Source organism: Podarcis filfolensis (genome assembly GCF_964270895.1).
Source record: "Podarcis filfolensis genome assembly, chromosome: 12".
NCBI lineage: Eukaryota > Metazoa > Chordata > Lepidosauria > Squamata > Lacertidae > Podarcis > Podarcis filfolensis.
Genome location: NC_139614.1, coordinates 25332719 through 25355242, shown reverse-complemented (window position 1 = coordinate 25355242; position 22524 = coordinate 25332719). Strand labels below are relative to the sequence as shown.

Below are 22524 nucleotides of genomic sequence, written 5' to 3'. Positions count from 1 at the left end.
GGGTCTCTGGACATAAGGGGACTCAAGTTGAGCAGCCGTGACAATCACTAGGTTGTATTGGACAAGTCATTGTCTTTTAGCTAGGTCTATTTCTTCGAGCGAGAAAAATAAGAGAAGAATTGAAATGCGTTCCGCACATTAGAAAGCCTGTGGAAATAAAGAACTACAGGTAACCCAAACACCCATTCTAGAGATCTCATACGCCCCCCCCCCCCCCAAGTCTGGGATATGCATAGGCTTTATTTATCATGTTGGTGGAGAATCCTGATTTGCGCTGGTAAAGGAATGCATGTGTGGATCTGGCAAAGAGACACTCTTGAAACAGAGAAGCTATTGCAGTCAGGGGAGTTCCTGCAAATGTGATGAGTTCACATTGTCTTACTGCTTAGTAAAATGTAATTATCCAGCTTAAATCTTTGCTTCTGGTTTGCATGAGTAATCAAGAAGGGATCCATTTAGAGACTTATGTTTAAGATGCAGATACATTTAGTTCAGTGTTAGAAACTTAGATGTGAAAGCTGGGAGCTAAATGACACCTTAAACATAGGTTGTGGGTGCAACAACTGAATGTCAAGGCATGCTTTTTTATAACAAGAATACAAAGCTGGAAATGAATGAATTACAGCTTAAATATTATGTTCATTTCCCCCATGGTCTAGTCCTTCCCCTGCCCACCCCCCTAATATTCTTAAGAGGGTCTCTTCTCCAGTCTTCAGAGAGTAGCTGGAAGTGGGGAGGAAGAAAAAGGTCCTCCTTTCCTTCCGCTCTGTAGCTGTAATCTGAAATTTTAGGCACAGTACTGTGCCCAGAGCTCAGAAACTTCTTGCACTAAAGAAATTCCGTTTCAAAATGTGTCTAGAACAATGGGGGTTTTAAACACTGATTTAATTCTTGGCCTATGTGCTCTAACTTGCACTTCCCAAGTCTTGGGCAGGGCTGGTGGAGAGAAAGAGAGAGAGAACTCTGTTGGGTCAGTTTAAGCTTGAGATTACATATTATGGGTAAGAGACTTTAGATGTAAATTCCCTGGATTAGTGCAAAGATACCATCAAATATTTGGGTCTTCTGATCTGTCTGATGCTATCTGATCCTAATGACACTTGAAGCATGATGCCCCAGACAAGCTTAACTTCTGGGATCTGTATCCTCCAATCCCAATAATACAACTCCTTGGGTATAATAGTTTAGAAATCTTACATAAGACCCTATGCAGGAGCTATTTTTTCAGTTAAGTATTATCCCAAATGTCATGATGGAGAACAAGATATGGATTATCATTAGCTTCCAGATGAGATTAGTTAATATACAGATGACGATACACAAGGTCTTCAATAAACAAAGACTTTATTTCACAAAATTAAACCTTCACCGTTTTTATTACTAGAGGTGATAACTGATGGTTGTTGTTGTTTAGTCGTTTAGTCGTGTCCGACTCTTTGTGACCCCATGGACCAGAGCACGCCAGGCACTCCTGTCTTCATAACTGATGGTAGTCAGTTCCTAATACAGTTCAGGCAAGCTCCCTTGCCTCCTAAGGCATAGCTAGAAGAATACCTATATTCCAGAGCTGTGTAACGGAAGTCAGGTGTTTTAATAGTAAAATGGAGATTGAATGCTGATGTAATACGTTTTAAAGTTACTACTATGGTGGTACCTCGGGTTACATATGCTTCAGGATACAGACTCTGCTAACCCAGAAATAGTACCTCGGGTTAAGAACTTTGCTTCAGGATGAGAACAGAAATCGTGCTCCGGCGGCATGGAGGCAGCAGGAGGCCCCATTAGCTGAAGTGGTGCTTCAGGTTAAGAACAGTTCCAGGTTAAGAACGGACCTCCAGAACGAATTAAGTACTTAACCCGAGGTACCACTGTACTGTATTGTCACATCATGTGTGCTGTTTTAAATAAACACTGAAAAGCTAAGTCAACTAATAGCATAAATTAAGCACACTTAAGGACTTCATGGTCTCCATGACAACTATGGAGCTGTCTCCAATGGTCATCAGTCCAACACAGGGATCAGACCATACCCTTGAACTAGGCTTTTCCTTGAGGGATGTAGCAAAGGTGATTGTGGTGTGCGTGTGCACGAACAATTCACTCACTTATCATAGTCTGAACATTAGCTGGTGGAAGTTTGGTTTGGTGGCACCAATTATCCTCTGTAAGGGTTGAGCACCGGTTATAAACTGATGGATTCCTGAATGCTCTGGGGGATTTTCCAGCAGAAAAAGCTGATGATCCTGTCAAAGTCCTGTTCGTGCTATGGAATGGTGAGATATGATAGGTGCTTGATGTGATTGCTCTTGCAGAGCTCAGATGGCTCATAGGTATTCTGGAGAGTGTTGGGCAGGCTGTACAAAGACTGCAAGTGGCACAAATCTTACTCCGAAGTTGTCCAAACACAAGTTAGTACACATCATGCCTACCATGTGGCAGTGTGGGTGGTGGAGAGAGCTCATTTAGCAGCCTGCACTGAATCCTTTAGTGGTCAAGTGGAGTTGTTTTGGGTGGTCCAGAGGTTGCTGAATCTCATTGTAGGGGGGAAATCTCTGGGATCTTTAAGAACTAGATGACTCTTCCAACTCTACAGTGCTATGATTCTATGACCCACGGGTTGATTTTTTTTTGAGGAGTGTCACATGTTGTGGGATCAGTTTTGGTTGATTCAGCCTGATGATGTGGACAAGGTCTTATGGCCTTAAGTCCAACTGTGGGTCCTCTTCATTCATCTCTCTTGGCTTATTATACCTGGAAGAGGAGGAGTAGACTGGTTGTGGTGGGGGGGTGTCTCTGACATCTTGAAAGAGGCAGTAGTATAGCTACCCCAAAAGAAACTGGTCCTAGACCTAATGGTTTGGACAGCTGACCAGTTGCAAATGCCCCCTTCTTAGGGAAAGTTGTGTAGAGAGGGTTGTGGCTGAGTAGCTGTAAAGTGTCTTGGATGTCACAGATTATCTCAACCCATTCCAATCTTGGTTCAGGACTTCCTATAGGACCAAGCCATTCTTGGTCACCCTGGTGAATTACCTTTACCGAGAGTGAGGCAAAGAGAGTCAAACCTTGCCCTTTCTTCTTGATCTTTCTGTAGCTTTTGATACAATAAAAAATGGTGTCCTATGGATGGGTCACCTGAGTTGAGAATTGGAGGCCTTGTATTGTGATGGTTCCAACCCTTACTTTACATAACGAAGTCCAGAGAGCAGCATTGGAAGAATGCTTTTTGGCTCCCTGGCATCTATGCTGTGGGGTACATACCACAGGACACTATTTTATCCCCAGTAGTATTCACTATCCTTTTGAAGCCATTGGAAGTGGTCATTAGGAGTTTTGAGGCAAGGTGCCATTAGTATGATGGTTACACTCAGCTCTGTTTCTATGTAACATCTAAATCAGGAGAAGATGTAGAGGCCCTAGACTGGTGCTTGGAGTCACTAGTGAACTGGATGAGGGAAAATATACTGAGCTTGAATCCTGGAGAGACAGAGGCAGTGTACTTCCTGTATCTGAGGAACTGACCAATGGCCTGCCCTGGGCAGGTTTGTACTCCCTCTGAAGGAGCAGATTTAGAGTATGGGAAAGATCTGGAGGGTCGCATATCCCTCCAGAGATGTCCAGTGGCTTCAGTGACTTGGAGCACCTTTTATCAACTTTGGCTGGTGTGACAGTTAAGGTTTGTTCCAAGACTGGGGTAGCCTGACTGCAGTAGTTCAGGCATGGGTAACTTCATGGCTGGATTACTGCAATGCACTGTATGTCAGGCTCACCTTGTGCTTGGGCTGGAAACTACAGATAGTGCAGAGTGCTGCAGCACAATTGCAGCCAGGAAGAAGACCCTATCAGCATATTACAACCTTGCTCAAGGACTTGCACTGGCTGTTCATTTGCTGGCAGGCCAGAATCAGTGCAATACTATTAGTATATAAAGGACTCTACAGCTTAGGACCCGTTTACTTCTAAGATTGTCCTACCACATATTTGCCCATTTGACTGCTTCAATATATGGAACAGGCACTTTTACGAGTGTTGCATAATGTTTGTTCCACAGTTGCAAGGAATCAAGCCTCCAGCATGGCAGCATCTACCTGTAGCTTGATCACCTGAACGAGCAACATTTTAAAATTAAAGAAAGTTTTGTGTTTCAAGAAGTCCGGCAGAGAGTCTACCTTTGTTTCCTCTCTGCTGCAGCATATGTTGTTATGCGCTCAGCTCTCGAGATAACTGGCCTGTATATTGTTCTCCAGTATATAGATAAAGGAAACACAATGATCTGCCTCCAGAGCCTACTTCTTTTCACAGTATGATGATAGTGGGCCATTTGTCACAGTAAATAGAAAATGATGTTCCTTCAAGCTCATTAATTGTTATTTCTGTGCCAGTGTCCATAATGTTAATGAAAAGCTGTGAAACAAAATAGGCAAAATGTATATATTTTAACTAATTATTTCAGTTTTTCTTGTCCACTTCCACTTATTTTAAGTGAAGGCAGAATGTGAGGTTTAATAAGAGCAAATACAACATTAAAAAAGCAGTATTAAAAGTTCCAAGTCCCAAAGTATCTTCAGAATGCTGATTAAAAAAAAAAGACAAGTTTTACTTCCCAGTGACAAAGGATCTCTTGTTCTGTGACTTTAACTAAAGGGTAATTGTAGCGTAGCTCAGCCAACAGAAACAAGTACCTGATGCTGGAATGAGAACATTGGACAATAAAACTTGCCAAAACCACTCCAACACAATAATTTGGCTTTATTCTTTAAAGGAAAAAAAGTAATGAGGAAGTTATCAAATGAAATGTTTAATAGAAAACACAATTATGCCCACACTGCTTTAATCAGTGCTGTGATTCTAGTAACTGTTAAGAGATAGGAGTTTACATGTAACAATGATCAAGCTGAAGTCCAACAATTAGCTATTTCTGGCATATGACTTAATAATTATCTAATGTTGAGCTGCACTGGACACTGTTTGACAGCTTCAGCGATTCTATTCCTAGTAACTTTTTTTGGTAGGTCTTTAGAGCAGAAGTAATCAGTGTAGTGCCTGCCAGATGTTGGATTATTACAGCTTCCAGCATCTTTGACCCTTGGTTCTGCTGCCTGAGGCTGAGGAAAGCAAGCACTGGGGCAAGTTCTCTTTCTCTGGCCAGTGGTTTGGGCCACACTTTCTCTCCCCTTTACTGCAATGTTATTTGTGGGGATCAGGGATGTAGGCTCCCAGTAGCCGTAGGGCACCTGACTGGTGGCAAAGGCCAGGGGGCGCCTCTCTTCAGTTTTGCAGTCCCAGGTGTAACTGGCAGTAACATTAGCATGTTGGGAGGGTGTTGCAGGGAGGGGAGAAAGAAGCTCCCTGCCAATATTCCATGATGGATGCAGCCAATTTAGTCTCTCCTTGCCATGATAGAGTTATTTATTTATTTACTTACTTACTTACTTACGTTACATTATTTATAAACTCCTTCACACCTAGGTGCTGTCAAAACAGTAAACACAGGAGGCAACTCCTAGGGGCTGAGTTCCCTTTGGCCCCCTCAATAAAATATTTGAGAGGGCCCAGCCCCCCCCCCCCAAGTTAAGAGGCATTGCTAGCCACATGGTGTGTGTGTACGACATCATGTGATCAGTTATGTAGGTGGGGATTCACCTGCCCCCCTCCCCATATTTTATTCAAGTTGGCACCCCTGGCAGTTAAGATGCACTTTGATAAAATACAAAATTGTAAAACCATTTCTAAAAGCAATAAAACCCTTTCTACAATTAGGGTTAGTATTCCACAACTTGACTGGGCACAGTTAGAGGGAAGCCTTCTTAAACAGGAACATCTCCAATAGCCACCTAAATATCATGACATTAGCTGACTAATTTCAGCTGATAATTGATTCCAGAGGGCTGTAGAGGCAACACTAAAAGCTCAGCTTCTAGTACAAACATCCATGCAGTATTTTAAGCAGTACCCCATCCCAGGATAACAACTGTCAGGCAGGGATATATGAAGCAAGATGGTCCCTCAAGTAATCTGTTTAGGGTTTTAAGCAGTGCTGTTTTTCTAGAAAAATTGGTGCTGGGACTCACAGTGAACACCTCCCTCATTCTCTTAGAATGGCAATGGCACCCACTTTAGAGGTGCCATAACTGAGTTCTGGCTGAAAAAAGAGCCCTGGTTTCAAGTGGTAAAGCAAATTTATGAACTAGGCCCAGGAGCATATTGGCAGTGAGTGCTGCATTCTCAGCAGAGGTATTGTATGGTGCATAGCTGTCAACTTTTCCCTTTTCTTGCAAGGAATCCTATTCGGAAGAAAGGAATTTCCCTTTAAAAAGGGAAACGTTGACAGCTATGGTATGGTGTCGTCAGGATGCTCCCATCAGCCGCCTAGCTGCTGCATCCTGCGCCAGCTGGGTTAAGTTCAAGGGCATTCCCACATAGAGCATGTGGCAGTAATCCAGTCTTGAGGTTGCTGATGCCAAGACCACAGTGGTCAACTCGTCTCGGTCCAGGAACATCTGTAGCTGCCTCACCAACCTAAGCTGATAAAAAGCACTCTTTGCCACCAAGGCCATGTGCGACTTCAAGTGAGTCGGTAGGTACCCATTTCTTCAGAGGGAGTGCAATCCAGAACAAGGAACTGACCTCTCTCAAAGGCCTGAGTTTTTCCAAGGTTTAAACCCAGTTCCTTGGCTCTGGGAAGAAAATGGTACAGCCTCCTAGTGGTCCTTTGTCAGCCGGCCAATGACAGAGGCCACACAAAGGCAAACATGTTGTTGGACGTGCAGTCCTTGATGAGAAGTCCTAATATTTTTCTTAGAGGGATGTTATCTGATTTGAACTGTTTTTGCTAAAATGTTTCCAGAAGAAGAATTGGAATGTTAGGAATGTCTATCCAGGTGAGTCCAAACAATGAAGCAGTGTAAAATCCTAAGTAAGCCTGTGAGCACAGTGAAATAGACTAGCACAGACACCAAGATAACTAAAATTTATAGGATAGCAAACAGGCAAAGGGAGACAAAGGCAAAGGATTACTTATGATAGTGGTGCTGTATCCCAGATGAGTTCATGCAGGTGTCGATTTTAAATTTAGGAAATGAGACATGCATATGACTTCAAGGGGCTCAACTCTAGCAACACATACTCATACCACACTATTGGAAAGCAGACCTGCAGTGATTGAAATCAACACTGGGAAGGAATTTCTACTCCAGATGGCTGGCTGTCCTGTTTGTTTTCTTAACGCAACCGTGAATTTTATAAAATGCAGTTGTGAGTCACTTTGAGGGCTCCATTTGAATATAAACCTAGTGAACCTGCCAAATTTTGAACCAGAAACAAGAAAGCATTTGGCCACAATTCTGTTCATAAGGTTAAAAAAAGCTTTCCTCGTTACAGGTATGAGTTGGATACATTTAAATCTGTAATGTTAGATTTCTTTTGGGGATTCTGTATGAAACACAACACTATATCTGGTAGGTAAATGCAGATCTGTAGTCATAATACATAGTCACCAACTTGGATGGTTTTAAGAATTAGCAAAATTCAAGGAGGACTGGGCTACCAGTGACTATTAGCCCAATGGCTGTGTTCTAGCTTCACTGCTATCTTGGTAACATTTCCAGAGATTATCATGTGCATTAACCTGTATGATGAAACATTAACTTGTATCGTTATGGCCGCAAAAGCTAATAGATGATTTATAGAATGGTGCTTCAGTTGCTTATGTGCATCCATAAATGTAAGCAACTTTCCCCCCTTACAAGTAGAAATGTGGATTTTTAAAACAGTACTAGCGTTAGTTCATCTAACTGAAACAGAAACTTAAATTTCTGGTTCTGAGAAAACTATCTTTGTTTTAGAATCTGAGTTAGGCAAATAATTAACACAGAAGTTAATGTTCAATTTTTGTTTGAAGTAACCAAGGAAACAAAAGCATACAGGTTCAGTTGAAGCTCTATTACAGTTCACTTTTAAATCAGTCAGTCATAAGTGTGAACAAATTACTAGTGGTGAGTGAACGTAAAAATGGGATAGTTTGGGCACTGGGTTTTTGAATCCTGCTCCTTACATTTGTTTTAGATGGGTCAGTTTCAGACCCACAGGGATTCCTCTTCCTCCAACTTCCTGGGAGAGGCTGTAGGCAGAACTTTTGGGAACTAGTATGGTAGTGGACCTAATGGTCAGGGGTCCCTTTACCTTTACCTTTTTATGGTAGGGCCTTTGGCATTGCATGTGTATATCTCAGTATTCAGAAACTATGGGAAATGGAGTTCTTTCCTGGCTCTGCTCTGTTTGCACATGTGCACATAAGTACCTTGGGGCTCTTGCAAGACTTACCAGGGACTCACAGAAAACCTTGCTTGCCGTTTCCCACATCTCAGTAAGCCTTAAATTTGAAATGAGAAAAGTACCAATAGTCAGATTAATGCAAACTTGACTCCTTTCTCCTCCCATGGGCTCGCACTAAGATTTGGTATCTGCTGGTAAATTTGTACTCAATTATTTACTGAGCATTGGAGACAGGTGGATTTTAAGAGTTCTAATTATTTGAGTTGGGGCAGTAAAATGAGGGCTTAAAATGAAATATTTGATTTGAGCTTTCTGTGGCCTATAACCTAATTCTATTCCAAATGCATTATGTTTGGTATTGTCCCAGAAATATTCTCTCTTTTATTCTAAAATTCTTTAATTTCTTGCAATGCCAGGGTCATTAAGCCTTATTTAATGTAATTCTCTTAGAATGGATAATATGATATACAGTTGGGTATGGTATAACTAACTACACATGTTTTATTATGTATATATGTCAGTGTAATTTTTTTGAGCCAAAATATGGCCTGTCTTGTTTTAAAATACCTTTTTGGCATGTTTCAGTTATTTAACTAAAGCCAGTAGAAGCCTGCCTCTTGACTTTTGGCATCATAACGGTTCAGTTTTGTCTGGGCTGTGTTGGTAAAATGGTAAGAAAAGTCTCTTTCCTATACTAAGCCAACTCATAAAAATATTTCTAGCTTTAGTGTTAGGGGTTTGTTTTTCTTTTTCTTTTTCTTTAGAAAAGATATAACTAATTTAGTAATGCCTTGGTTCTAATTTATTTTTTAAAAATAGACTGGCAGCTACATGAGAAATATTTCATGAATGAATGCATGTCTGTAAATGTTACTTCTATAAGAAGTTATTGGAACAAATTATGAACCAAACAGATTCTGAACCCTGTTTTTAAAGAAATTATATAAGACCAGATCATTTGTTTTAAACCTTGTGTATCAAAAAATGTTAGTAAGAAAAAAACAAGACAAATGGACTTCCTACAGGGGGTGACTTACTGAGCCGCTATATTGGTGTCATCCCCCCCCCCCTTGTTATTGTTCTACTCTAGTGTGTGGTCATTTGCTAAAACTTGTTCTATTGGTGGGATTATGGAGTTGGGCGAAAACCACTTGTGGCAGCTTCATGCAGAGATTTCTAGAGTTCTTTTGTTCTATGTTGTTGTTTAGTCATTTAGTTATGTCCGACTCTTCGTGACCCCATGGACCAGAGCACGTCAGGCACTCCTGTCCTCCACCGCCTCCCACAGCTTGGTCAAACTCATGCTGGTAGCCTCGAGAACATTGTCCATCCATCTCGTCCTCTGTTGTCCCCTTCTCCTTGTGCCCTCAATCTTTCCCAACATCAGGGTCTTTTCCAGGGAGTCTTCTCTTCTCATGAGGTGGCCAAAGTATTGGAGCCTCAGCTTCAAGATCTGTCCTTCCAGTGAGTACTCAGGGCTGATTTCCTTAAGAATGGATTGGTTTGATCTTCTTGCAGTCCATGGGACTCTCAAGAGTCTCCTCCAGCACCATTGTTCTGTGTAGTCTACTGTAACATCAAGTCTTGCATGCATACAAAGGGGAGCCCAAGGCTTTATAGAGGAGGTGCCATGCTTTGCAAGCAGAAGGTAGCTACTTCAGGTTGAAGGACTCCTGAAGGTCATTGTAGACCAGATGTGGGGAACCCTTGGTCCACCAGATGTTGCTGAACTACAGTTCCCCCATCCCTATCCCCCGGGCATGCTTGCTGGGGCTGATGGGAGTTGTAGTTCAGCAACATCTGGAGGGCCAATGGTTCTCCACATCTGTTGTGGACAATGATCAGGCAGATGGGTGTATGGCGAGACTTTGTATGAGACAGCTCCTTTACGTTCCTATTCCTGTTTCGTTAATATATCTTTGGATGCTACATCATCAGAACACATGGTTTCTGAGAAGCCACAGTTGTGTCTCCATGATGATACGGTGAAAACCTATTGGGAGCTGTTTTCCCTGCCATGCTAGTTTTCTGTGTGTATGGAGGTGTGTGGTATTGTATGTTGTTGATTTCTACAAATACCGTCATACTCTGTGAAGCGAAAACCCAGCAAGAACTGTGCTATGTATGTGACTTGGCTGTTCACACAGTTTAGCTACCAGTGTATGGTTTCCCTCCCAACATTTTTCTGTTTTTGTTTCTCGGTAGGTGTTACCAAATCGGTGTTTTGGAATAATGTTCTTGCTCTGGCTTGACCCACATACCCTCCCTAATCAGTTTAAATGTACTACAGTTTACCTTTTTGCTTAAAGCAAAATAAACTTTGGGCCTACTCTTGCATCTAATGTTACTACACACAGAAAGAAACACACACATGCCTTTTTTTAAAAAAAATACCGTGAAGATAAACAGTTGTAGTTATTGAGGATCTTGTTTCAGTGCAAGACCTGGCATAATAGATGGCTGTTCATCTTCTAGCTTTCAGTTCTCCCTCTCTAGCTTTATGGATGTGGAGACAGCAATGCTTTGTTGCTGCCATACTGAACGCTCTCGAGAACTGACAGAACAAAGAGCAACAGATTGCATTTCAAGGGCGCCCTTCCAAAACTCTATCAAACAGTTGAAAATAGTGAATGGCATGCTACACTTAAAAAAAAAACGTGACAAGAAATCAATCAGGAATAGAGTTATTTGAAATAATGGTACAGTGGTACCTCGGGTTACATACACTTCAGGTTACATACGCTTCAGGTTACATACGCTTCAGGTTACAGACTCTGCTAACCCAGAAATAGTGCTTCAGGTTAAGAACTTTGCTTCAGGATGAGAACAAAAATCGGGCTCTGGCGGCACGGCGGCAGCAGGAGGCCCCATTAGCTAAAGTGGTGCTTCAGGTTAAGAACAGTTTCAGGTTAAGAACGGACCTCTGGAACGAATTAAGAACTTAACCCGAGGTACCACTGTAGTCCACAGTTGCCAGCAGCCAATTACTGTGGATTATTAATCTGAGAGGGATTGTTCCATATCTCACTAGAAATCCCTTTCGGGCAGATGCCACACAAACAAAGATTTAATTTCTGCTCCTGTTGTAGACTTGTATTAACCACCTAAAAACAATGAACTGAGTGCTTGGCTATAGTAGCGCTCAGCAAGGTGCAGGGGTGCCAATTTGAATAAAATAGTGTGGGGGGACAGGTAAGCCCCACCCCACATAATTGATCACATGACATGGCACACACACACTCCCCCATTTGAATAGCAATGCCCATCAACTTTGGAGATGGCCCCCTCAAATATTTTACTGGGGGGACGAAGGCACCTCCGCCCCTAGTAGTTGGCTCCTATGGTGAAGATGCCTCAAGTGGGGCACCCTTGCTCTCACAGATTCCCAGCACAGAGAGTTGCTGGCATTTACCGAGAAGGGGAGGGAAAGGGGCGGGTGCAGGGCATGTGCACATTGGCTCCATCATCATGTGCTGTGCCACGCTTCTATTGCTTCGCCTCGTACCCCTCTGTCTCAGTAAGTGCCAGTGACCCGCTGTGTTGGGAAGCCAGTAGTGTCTCATCGGCTGCTACTGCAAGCTGTCTGCATGTGCTAGAATTAATAGGAATGACATCGTCGGTGTCAGGAGCAGATGTCAGGGGCAGGTCAGCAATCACTCACCCAGCGTCAGTGAAATTAACTCTGTATTCAAAGGAACAAGACAGCTCAGGAGGCCAGGCCTAGTGATCACAACAGCTCTTCCCAGTAGATCTTGCCCCAATGAGGCAGTTATGAGGACTGCCTTCCTACAGTTCCCTATGTCTCCTCCTCCCCCGGGTCCTTCTCAAGCAATCTGAGACTTTGCCACCTTGCCTGTCTTTGCTCTGCCCTCTTCATACCTCTTCTGGTTCTGGGAGACCGGGGGGGGGGGGGGGAGCTGGTTGCAGCAGGAAAGGGAGACCCCTTGGCTTCTTCATCTCTGCCTCTTGCCCTCCAGCCTCCGCTTCTGCCTCTGATTCTGCTTTGCTCTCTGCTTCAGCATGTTACCACTCACTAAACTCCCTTACCTCTTCAGCTTCTGATGCCTCCTCCTCCCAGTCTGCTCCCTCTGACCACTTATTGTTGTCCCACCACCACTCCCTGGGCTCTGAGCCACCTTCCCTTGGGGGTTCCCCAGCTGGTGCCTCCCACCACTCCTTTGCATTCAGCCAGTCCATGACACTAATACTGGATCAGTTAGTAGTTGTGGTAGCCAATAGGGCCAGCAGCAGGGTTTTCTGGGCCTTGCAAAATGTGCACTTCTCCCTGACCCCGATTCCTCAGCTCAAAAGGGCCTGCTGTGATTTACTGAAGAGCAGAATCCTGAACTCCTAGTAGCAGCCCACTTTGATTTTCCACAAAGTACCCAGAACCTCATGTTTTATGCTTTCAAATCACATTTTTAACTTTAGACATTGTGCTCTGCTCCCACACATGTTTGCAAATCGCTGAATGGCCTTGTGTATATATATATCTTTTACAGCAGACAACAGATGTGCCATCTCAAATGCAGTGACGTGTACCAACTGTCTTGCTGTGGGCCCAGAGTGTGCATGGTGTACTCAAGAGGTAAGCTCTCTTCTCCGTATTAGTCATCCTGGTACTTCTTTGTCTGCTTTAGCTGCTTCAATGCAAATGAAATAAGTCTTCAGCTTCTGTGCACATGAAAGGAGTCCCTAGTCAAAAGGGAAAATTCAACAATTGTTGGGGAAGTACAGTAGCTGTTAAAAACATGAACCTTCGTATTTTCATGAATAACAGGCCCATCGCATGAAAGCAGGAGAGGACCAAAATAAGGGGGGGGGGAGCAGTTTATTCCTATGTACACATTACTGTTTTTTACTTATGTTCTTTAAGGCTATATTAATGATGATAATTATAATAATGATGATGATTATTAACCTGCACAAAGCAGTGGTAGGCCAGGTCAGAAGGGAACTATTTCTGGGGTTGCTAGAGCACACCTTCGTCCTACTGCCTTTCCCTCTCTTCTTTACCTCTTTGTTTTCATCTGTCCTTCCATCCATCCTTTGCTTGCTGCTAAGGGGAAACAAACACATTAAGAATGTGGGGTTCTTATTGGTTTAGCCCCCCCCCCCACTTCTAGCTGCTTGCTTGACCTCTGAGGGGGGGAGCATGAAAAGAGGGCCTTTAAGAAGCAAAAACAAAGACTTTCCAGTTGATTTAATTATTCGTTTGTAAGAAAAATAAAAGGGAGGCATAGAAAATTTAGGGGGCCATATATGATTTGCCATACACATGTTGGAGTCTCTATTGTGGAGAATGGTTTTGAAATACATTCAGCTTTAAAAGAAAAGGGTTGGTTGCAGAGTGACGCTCTTGCATTGTTTTCTACGGCCTTCAACATGCACTTTCTAAGAGATCCAGCATTCCTCCTCATAGAGACCATATGGATCAGCACAGCCAGTGTGGTGCCTTCCAAATCTTGTGAACTACTGCTACCATCAGCCATCGGCTGGGTTGTCTGAGACTGATGAGAGCTGTAGTCTGCAACATTTGGATAGCACAACATTTGGACAGCGTCCCATTGACAACCTCTGATGTGGATGCATATTCAGCAGGTCACCTGAGTTGATAATTGCTTCTTAAAACTTGTATAATATTAGTTGGACATTACCAAATGCTTTAAAGAATGATGATTTGTGGCTGAGCAGACCATATTTTAGTCAGAGTGTGCAGGTCTTGGGCATACACTTCTTAGGCCCTTAGAAACCTGTAGCTGTTTCATATATTGGTAGAGAGGGGGTGGCAACAACATCCCTACTGACATTGGAATAATAATTTTGTGGCCATGGCTATCGAACATCTTCCACTGCTCCTTCCTTATCGTTATTATTTTATTCAATCTATATCCCATCTTTTCAAAGGAGCCCAGGACAGCAAACACATCAATAATAACATATTTTTTAAAAAAACAAACAAACTAAGAACTGTGAATGTGCTTGCTGTTCAGCCTGTGTACAGGTTCAGTGAATAATGCCTTTCTGTGGTTCTCAGTTAGGTGGAGATACCTTGTGTATATTTATAGACTCTGGGGAGAAATTCAACTGAAATCATGGCAGTTGGGAATGGGGACAGTTCATTCATTCCCACTGTCACCATGTCCATTACAACATCTGCACAAGTTTGGGGGTTTTGTGTTCCTGCATTCTATAAATACATACTTTCCCATAAACCTTAACAATTTAAATTTCTAAGAAACATGTTTTCTCTATGTGTAAGAAAGACAAACTTTAGTAAGAGGGCAAACAAAGAAGGTGTCAGCATAGCACATTCTGTCATATATTAACAAAAGGCATATTCCTCTTTTATATTTACCTAGGGAAAACTTCATTATGGGGGATTGCTAGGCATTCCAGATATTGACATGTTTTTCCACGACTCTCTGAATATTATTATCATTATTTACAAACAGCATAAATCTCTGCTACATACTCATAAATGTGTCACTTTAAAATTTGTTCTCAGCTAGTCTTAATTGGATTAATTTTTCCAGTATGGCAATAAGGCAGATTTGATTACACCAAGCCAATCTTTAGTCACTCCTACAAAATGTTTCCAGTTTTTAGTAGTAACCATTCAGGGTACTACTAAGAAAAATGGAACCAATTATTTATCTGTTCCATTTGCATGTGGTCCATCCCAGTCTTCTTTTGGTCTTCTGTTTGGTCTTGTAGGGTTAACATTGATGTGTTAGAATTGTGCCTTCTGTGGAACATACTCTTTAAGACTTTCTCTTGCCTTGTCCTGCCTCTCCATCCATTCCCTCCCTTTTGAGTTTCCCCCTTTATGTCTTGCTCCCTTAATGTATTCCAGCAAATAAATCCGAAATGGTTTTTGGCAATAAAAGCAATTCAATTATGGAGCTTTATAGCAAAATGCATTTTCAGATGTCAGAAGTGTTTTCTGTTCAATAAAAAACACTTGTATTGAGCATGCAGTTCTTACTAGATTGTCTTAGGCCACAGGCTAAATGAAAGGCCAATTGTAATTGATGTCAGAGGGGCTGGTACATGCAAACATTTCTGAGATGGAAAAACCGCCATGAAGAGAGAGAGAGAGAAGTCATAATGAGCTCACTTTTCCTTTTTTGTTATGTGAAAACTGGCAAAGCACCCTTCAGAAACCTTTATAGCAATTAGTCCTAACTTCTGTTTTAAATATTTTGTTACAAAAACAAGTGTCCCTTTTTTTGGCACAGCTAGGCATAATGCAAAATGTATCCGTGTTTCGTTTTGTCATTCGTTGGCACTCTTCCCTCTCTGCCACGGTCCCAGTGGAAATGCCCCTCCTCTGCAACAGCTATTAACCCTGGAAGGACAGTCCACATGAGTGCTTATAGGTGCTTTGCTTTCGGTGCTAATCGCCTGGTCCACAACAGGGTTTGGGGGAGCAGTGATGTCCACCAGGCATGTATCTGGCCAGTAAGATGGAGACTCCCACAGCTGGGAGTAGCCAGTGGGGTAGGGCAGTGGTGCTGCTCTGACCTCCTGAAACGGGCATCACTACACCTTAAAAGGAGGAGGAGGAGGAAGCTCAGAGTGATGCAAATATACTGGCAGGAGCACCAGATTGGTTCTTCTGGTGCACAGCTGCTGTGCCAACCGCCTCACCCCTCCTCCTTTCTGCTGAGCTGCTGCAACGCCCGTGCCAGGAAGTATTGCCTACCACTCCTACACACAGCATCCCACATGAGTCACTTGGCATCATGTCTAGTTTGGACCTGCTATAGCTCCTTTGGGCATACTGGCATGCCTCATTGTTCTTCATTAACTTTTTGGTTACCTGGCTATGCTTGATGATATCTCAGAATATAAACATTTCTCTGTCTCTCCTCTCTAATTTTTTCCTCTCTCTCTCTATTTGCCTCTTCTCAAACAGGATTTCATGGCTGGAACAAAACAGAAGGAACGATGTGACATAGTTCTACACTTAATGAAAAGAGGCTGCAGAGCAGATTTCATAGAAAGTCCCAGCGCTGGTGTAACAATGCCCGCCAGTAATGCTAATGTACAAGTGGCACCAGGAGAAGTTTCAATCCAACTACGTCCAGGTTTGTTTCTTAAAAAGAAAGTATTGTTTTTTAAAAAAAAATATGAATTGGACACAGTTAAGCAGGCAAGAGAAATAGGGCATTCACACAGAGCCTGGCGTTTGCTTTTTAAACGAGAAAAGATACCTAATTCTGGAGAACTGTTACAGATCCAGTTTTGAAAAGGACTGAAAGCAATCAGTTCATACTGATTTAAAAAATAACTCTTGGATATGCTAATCTTGTGAGCTTTCTATATTTTGTCTAAATTGGCTATGCAGCAGTTTTGGCTCCCGCGATTTTTATGGCCTTGGCATCTGTTTAAATAGCTAATGAGACGGCTTGTCACCATTATCCGTTGTCTAATTTCCATTGTCTAACTCCCATTAAAATGTTCATCAAAATTGGATAATTATGAGTGAATAGGTCTGTATTCTGTTACCTGTCATCCCAGCCAAATCCTGTAAATGATACTTTGTATGCTTAGATTGCCTGGTCTCGTTATCTCAAATTGAACACAAGCATACCTACTACAGGTGTGGCTTTTTTTTGTTGTTTTGGATGAGCTCTTATTCTCCTCACCCTCACTTTTCTACTGACACACGCACACCCCTTGGCTGTGATGCCATTGTGGATTCCACCACCCTTGTTTGTTCATGTCTTCTTGAAATCCAACTTGTTTAGTAGGGTTTTACCTTGAAACCTTGCTCTACAAGATGGTGCGGAGTAGGTTTGCATCTGTGCTTTGTTAAAAATTACAAACTGTTTTCGAGTCACTCTGTCCACCTTTGATATGTGATTAGGTTCCGATCTTCTCTATGCAAAATGAAGCTCTGTCTTCCCCATTCGCTCCTATGGGGAATCTTAAAACAGTACTCTAGCAGATCTGTGCAGGCTGCAGTCCATTTGGAGCCTATTCACATGAGAATATTTAGAACAGGGTGAAGACACAGAGACACTATCAGTATAACATTAAGTGACTACATGAAGAATTTTTAAAGTGCATTTTGCTACTCCTCCTTTAAAGAGGAAAGGTAGCTAAGGAACCCAATTCAACCACCATGAAGTTGCTTCCAGTAACACGATCTACGGCTGGTTGCTCCAGTCACATGAACCACATCCTCTATCCATTCAGATGGGGGTACATCTTCACCATTAGTAGCTCTGTGAATCCCTAACTATCAGATCTTTCATTACACTCTTCTGCCGCTTGTACAGCAAGCCCCCTCAGGGCTTAGAGATCTTGTATGGGCATGTGCCTGCATCACAGCAACTTAACTGGAAGTTAACACATCTGCCAATCACCTGCAACGATGTGACTGAGCCAGCTGCTAATCCTCAGAATTAGAGCAGGATGTATTTACTGAGCATATCCTGGTCTTATTCATGTTAGAGTTGTACAGGTATAAGCCTGGTCCACCACAAACAGTTGTTGTGGTATGTTAATACTGAATAGAGTAGAAGTCATTGTTTATTCATAATGCTGGTGTTCCAGACTCTTGGGGATTTAAAGGGATGGTTTAAATGAAAGGAAACAAAAACTTTATTCACGACAAAAGTATTTTGTGCTGTGGGAGTTGCCTGAAAGTTTGGAACCTCTGTGTGGACTTTGTTTATAATAACATAACTTTGAGTGTGGTGTTAGCGCATTGAACTCCTATTCATTTGAGAACCAGTTAAGGGGAGGCTATGGCAATATTCGCTGCATATGTGCAAGCGTTTCTTAGTTGGCTATTTGCAGATAGTGCAGACATAGCATAATTGTATTGATTCAGACTTAGCTATTACCTGACCTGAGAAGCTGCCCAAACCATTGTGAGAGCTGAGGAAGAACTTCAGGCTGTTATTTCTTCTGCCTCCAGTCTCCTATGCATATTTTGCTCTTCCCAGCCTCACCTCAGTTCATCACCCTGCACTGTATTTGTATGTTATCACCATGACATCGGATCTCCCTGGTGAAATGAGTGGCAGGCAAGATTTAGTTAAGAGTAGATCTGCTGGTGCAGGGGTTGAAAGTTTCCAGAGTGAGCTGTCATGATATGACTTCATAGATCAACTGATCTCTGATATCTTTCCTCTTCCATGCTCTTTAAAGCTAGCAAAATGTATAATACAGTGCTATCCACTTCCTTGATTGAAAACAGGAATCTTAATGAGGTCAGCTTCATGAGCACAACTGGGAGAGCTTTTTAGTGTTTCTTTGATGCAGATGTCCAGTGTTGTGGAAGATAAGTTGAGTTTATGCTGAACTGGTTTATGCTGAACTGTGTACTAGCACTTCCTGAACTACAGAGCCTTGTCCCCATAGCTGTGCCATGGAGCAACAGTCCCTTCTCTGCCCATCCCCACCCCACTTGTTAGTAGCAAGCAGGTGGTCCAAACTATAGCAAAGCTATGAGGCTTTGCTGTCCCCCTTTAAAGTTCACAGTGTTGAGAAAGCCACAGCTTCTATTTGTAATAGATATTTCATGCGGCACAGTTGTCACAAGCAGGGAGAAAAAAGTAGAGTAGTTGTGTCTTTGAGAGCAAAGTGTCACATTATGTTAGCAGCATGCCTAATGGCGTTGATACTGGTATTTATAACAGGAGCTTTTGGTTCCAGAGGAAGACTGTGCTTCCCTCTTGCATTCTCAGTGAAGGCCTCGCTAGCAAAAACATAAGGAAACTGTGCCGCTGCTACTAGTTGCACCAGATTTTTGCAGTCCAAATCTCCCATCAAATGTTAATCATTTGAAGGGAGGTCCATGGTATGTACTAGCAATGCAACATCATGGTACTTGCCCCATTCCAATGGCACATAGCTAGCATACCCATGAGAGCTGTGTGTGGACATCTGCAAGAGGGAGCCTATGTACGTTGTCTTCTATGTGATCATGCATGGCTCCTGATTTTTGGAAGTCTATTCATATAGTCTTCTCATTTTTGTAGATGTCCATATTCAACACGTGGGCATTGGAGGTGGGGCAGGGGCAGCAGTGCAGCCCTACCACTCATATTTGTAAAGCCCCCTTCACATGAGTGATATGTGAATGGGTCTTCACTTGATTCTGTATCCCTCCAGGTGGGCAAGCAAAACCACTCAAGCCAAGCTAGAGACATGTTGTTGGATTTCATCCACTGCCCTTCTGAAAGACAGCAGAGGCCAGATGATGAAAGGTTTTCAAACACCATTTCACATTTACATCCCTCCAAGGAAGCCCCCTAAGGAACTTGGTGTATGAAGTTAACCCCCCTCCCCCCACACAATAACTATGTGCTGGAGGTTATGCCAAGAGATAGCCACTTAACCAAAGCCGCTTAATCCTTCAAGGATCTGCATATTCTATGTATCATTGCCATTTTCTTGTTAGCATTGGCAAATGTGGAGGGAAAACATGATCAAAGACAATAACAATTCTGCTCATGGAAATGATTTACGCTAAATCAGGCCGAAAGAGAATAGCTGGGATGAAAGAGCAAGTTACTGGGAAATTTCGTTTGCTTTTCATTCTCCCCATTCAAGGGGGAGTATCCAGCAGCGACAACAAGCAAGGCTTCTGTCTTATTTTTTTTTTTATTTCTAATTACTAGAGAAGCTTAGTAATGCTGCTTATCTAGCAAGTTAAACAACGTTTCAGCCTGAGACATTTGTTTGTTGCGTAATGATTTCTACAGGAAAGACACATAGATACTTCTGGACTGGGTATGGCACCCCCTTCCAGCTATACCTCCTACAACTAGGACAGCCCCCATTCTGGCATCCAGGGAGTCAGTCATCTTAGTGGCTGCCTTTGTTTGGGAAGTAGGTCTGAAGTCTTTGACTTTTCCAGAGTGCCAGAGTGCATGCTAACAAAGTTCATAAAAATGCGCCCCCTGGGATGTAGGATAAGTGTTCCGTTGCGGAAGAGAATGTGGGGGACTTTCTGGGATTGGCAGTTCGCTTCTCTCATTATGTGGCTACCCAAGTAAAGAGCTGCCACCAGAACTGTGGCTCCTGTCCAGCAGCTGGAGTCCTGAAAGCTGTGAACTGGAGAGTTGGGAAATGCTGATGAGCCTAAACTGGAACGGAACCTAAGTTGTAGCTCCGCTTCCTGAGCAAGGATATCCCATTTACAGAGAAAACAAATGGGTCCATTCAGAAATTGCCAGCCCTGCACTAATGGCTACAATTTGTATGCAAATCAATCCATGTTTTTGAGTCATAGTTTTCTATTACTTTGCATAATGCAAGACCGATTTCGCACCCTGAGAGAAGAGAGGGTGGGTACCAAGGTGAATAAAGACCTGAACTTTGTTAAATGTTTGCCCTTTGAAGATTTATTAAATTGTTTACTTGAAAAGTTTTAATTGCAAACTGAAGCCTGTCCTGGAATACCTGGCAACTTGTCTTGTGTCTTGACAGATAACATTAGAAAAATATTGTGATTTCTTTGTTTAGTGAATCCAGTATAAACTAATGGTACCCCTATTTTATTAAGTACTGAAAACCTATCCATATCCTAAGTTGTTTCCATCTCTTGCATTTCCATTGTTATACACACACCCCACACAATTTCTTTTATTTAATGAACCTCTGGCAAGTCATGCTCTTTATGCTTTACCCTCCTCCCATGCAGTCCTCATCTTCAGAGCAGGAGTTTCAGAGTGGTGAATTCTGCTTCACAAGGCTTCTCGTGTGTGCTATTTATTTATCACCAGAAGGAGGAGCACTTGACTCTTGCTGATGGGGAAAATCCAATTGCTAGCATGCAAGGGACCAAAAGGAAACTAACCTATTCTGCTCATTATTGGCAGTAGTTCGGAGAAATGAGGAGACAGAGGGGGAAAGAGAGTTTCCATTGAAATAGAACAGGGCAAAGAGATCTTTGCAGCAAATTGAGCTCGTTTTCTATGCGCTTTGGAGCTCTTAATTCCCCACTTGCAGTGCAAAGCAGAGACATCAACTTGGCAACAAAGATCCGTATAGTTAAAGCTATGGTTTTTCCCAGTAGTGATGTATGGAAGTGAGAGCTGGACCATAAAGAAGGCTGATCGCCAAAGAATTGATGCATTTGAATTATGGTGCTGGAGGAGACTCTTGAGAGTCCCATGGACTGCAAGAAGATCAAACCTATCCATTATGAAGGAAATCAGCCCTGAGTGCTCACTGGAAGGACAGGTCGTGAAGCTGAGGCTCCAATACTTTGGCCACCTCATGAGAAGAGAAGATTCCCTGGAAAAGACCCTGATGTTGGGAAAGATGGAGGGCACAAGGAGAAGGGGACGACAGAGGACAAGATGGTTGGACAGTGTTCTCGAAGCTACCAGCATGAGTTTGACCAAACTGTGGGAGGCAGTGGAAGACAGGAGTGCCTGGCGTGCTCTGGTCCATGGGGTCACGAAGAGTCGGACACGACTAAACAACAGTGCAGAGCCAAAAACACCCAGCCTACTTATGTAGCCTCATCCACAGGCTGCAAACATGGAGAATTTGGGCGATGGGGGGGGGGGAATCAGAATTCTGTGGACTGGGGCATCCTCAAAGAAGGTGGCAGCTTTCCCCGCCTTGGTCTCTGCATTTTCTTCCTCCAATCCCTGGTTGCATTCATCGTGACACACACAAACACGGCAATACAATCATCGTTATCAATAACACATGGTGGCATACCGAGAGGCAAAAGCAGGCCCCTGTTCACCCAGAAGTTGAAAGCTAAAACAGACCATGGGCAAGAGCAAGATAGGGAAGGAAGAGGCTGGGGAGGAATATACATAGACCAGTGCCATTATAAACACTTATAATCTGGTTACGGTAATCAAAATATGGAAGATTGTAAATATGATTAAATTGCTGAATTTGATGAGAGCTAGAGAAGGAAGACAACAACCACATAATTGTATTGTAGAAAAATTGAGTTGTTTGTAATATATTGGGACAACAAAATAAACCCACATACATTATTATGCATCATGTAATTTAACTCTCAAATACTTTTTTCTTTCTTCCTGAGTGCATGAGAAATTATTAATTACTATTGCCAATGGGAGATCCTATGTTTCTAATATTTAATATTATTGATGTGGTGTTTTGAAATATTGTTTTTTGTTTAAATAAAACTTTTTAAAATGTGTATATTAAGGGAAAGTGTGTGTTAGTGAAAGTAATGTACAGAAATGTATTTTATTGGAGGAAATTGCTTGCAAAAACCTATAGCAGAAGTTGCAT

At 42.5% G+C, this 22524-nt stretch overlaps 1 protein-coding gene and 1 long non-coding RNA gene across 2 annotated transcripts in view; one reads left to right on the top strand and one right to left on the bottom strand.

Moving 5' to 3' along the window:
• ITGB8 (integrin subunit beta 8) overlaps positions 1-22524 on the top strand; it is a 43742-nt gene that overhangs the window by 2607 nt on the left and 18611 nt on the right. The window contains exons 2-3 of the mRNA XM_083578605.1: positions 12774-12859; positions 16193-16364. Coding sequence (XP_083434731.1) covers positions 12774-12859; positions 16193-16364 — 258 coding nt within the window. The remainder of the gene's footprint in view (positions 1-12773; positions 12860-16192; positions 16365-22524) is intronic.
• Positions 12831-20939, bottom strand: LOC310745852. The gene is made up of 3 exons (XR_014540386.1): positions 17649-20939; positions 16097-16202; positions 12831-12966 (listed from the first exon to the last, which is right to left on the bottom strand). It is a non-coding gene; the product is annotated as an uncharacterized lncRNA (long non-coding RNA).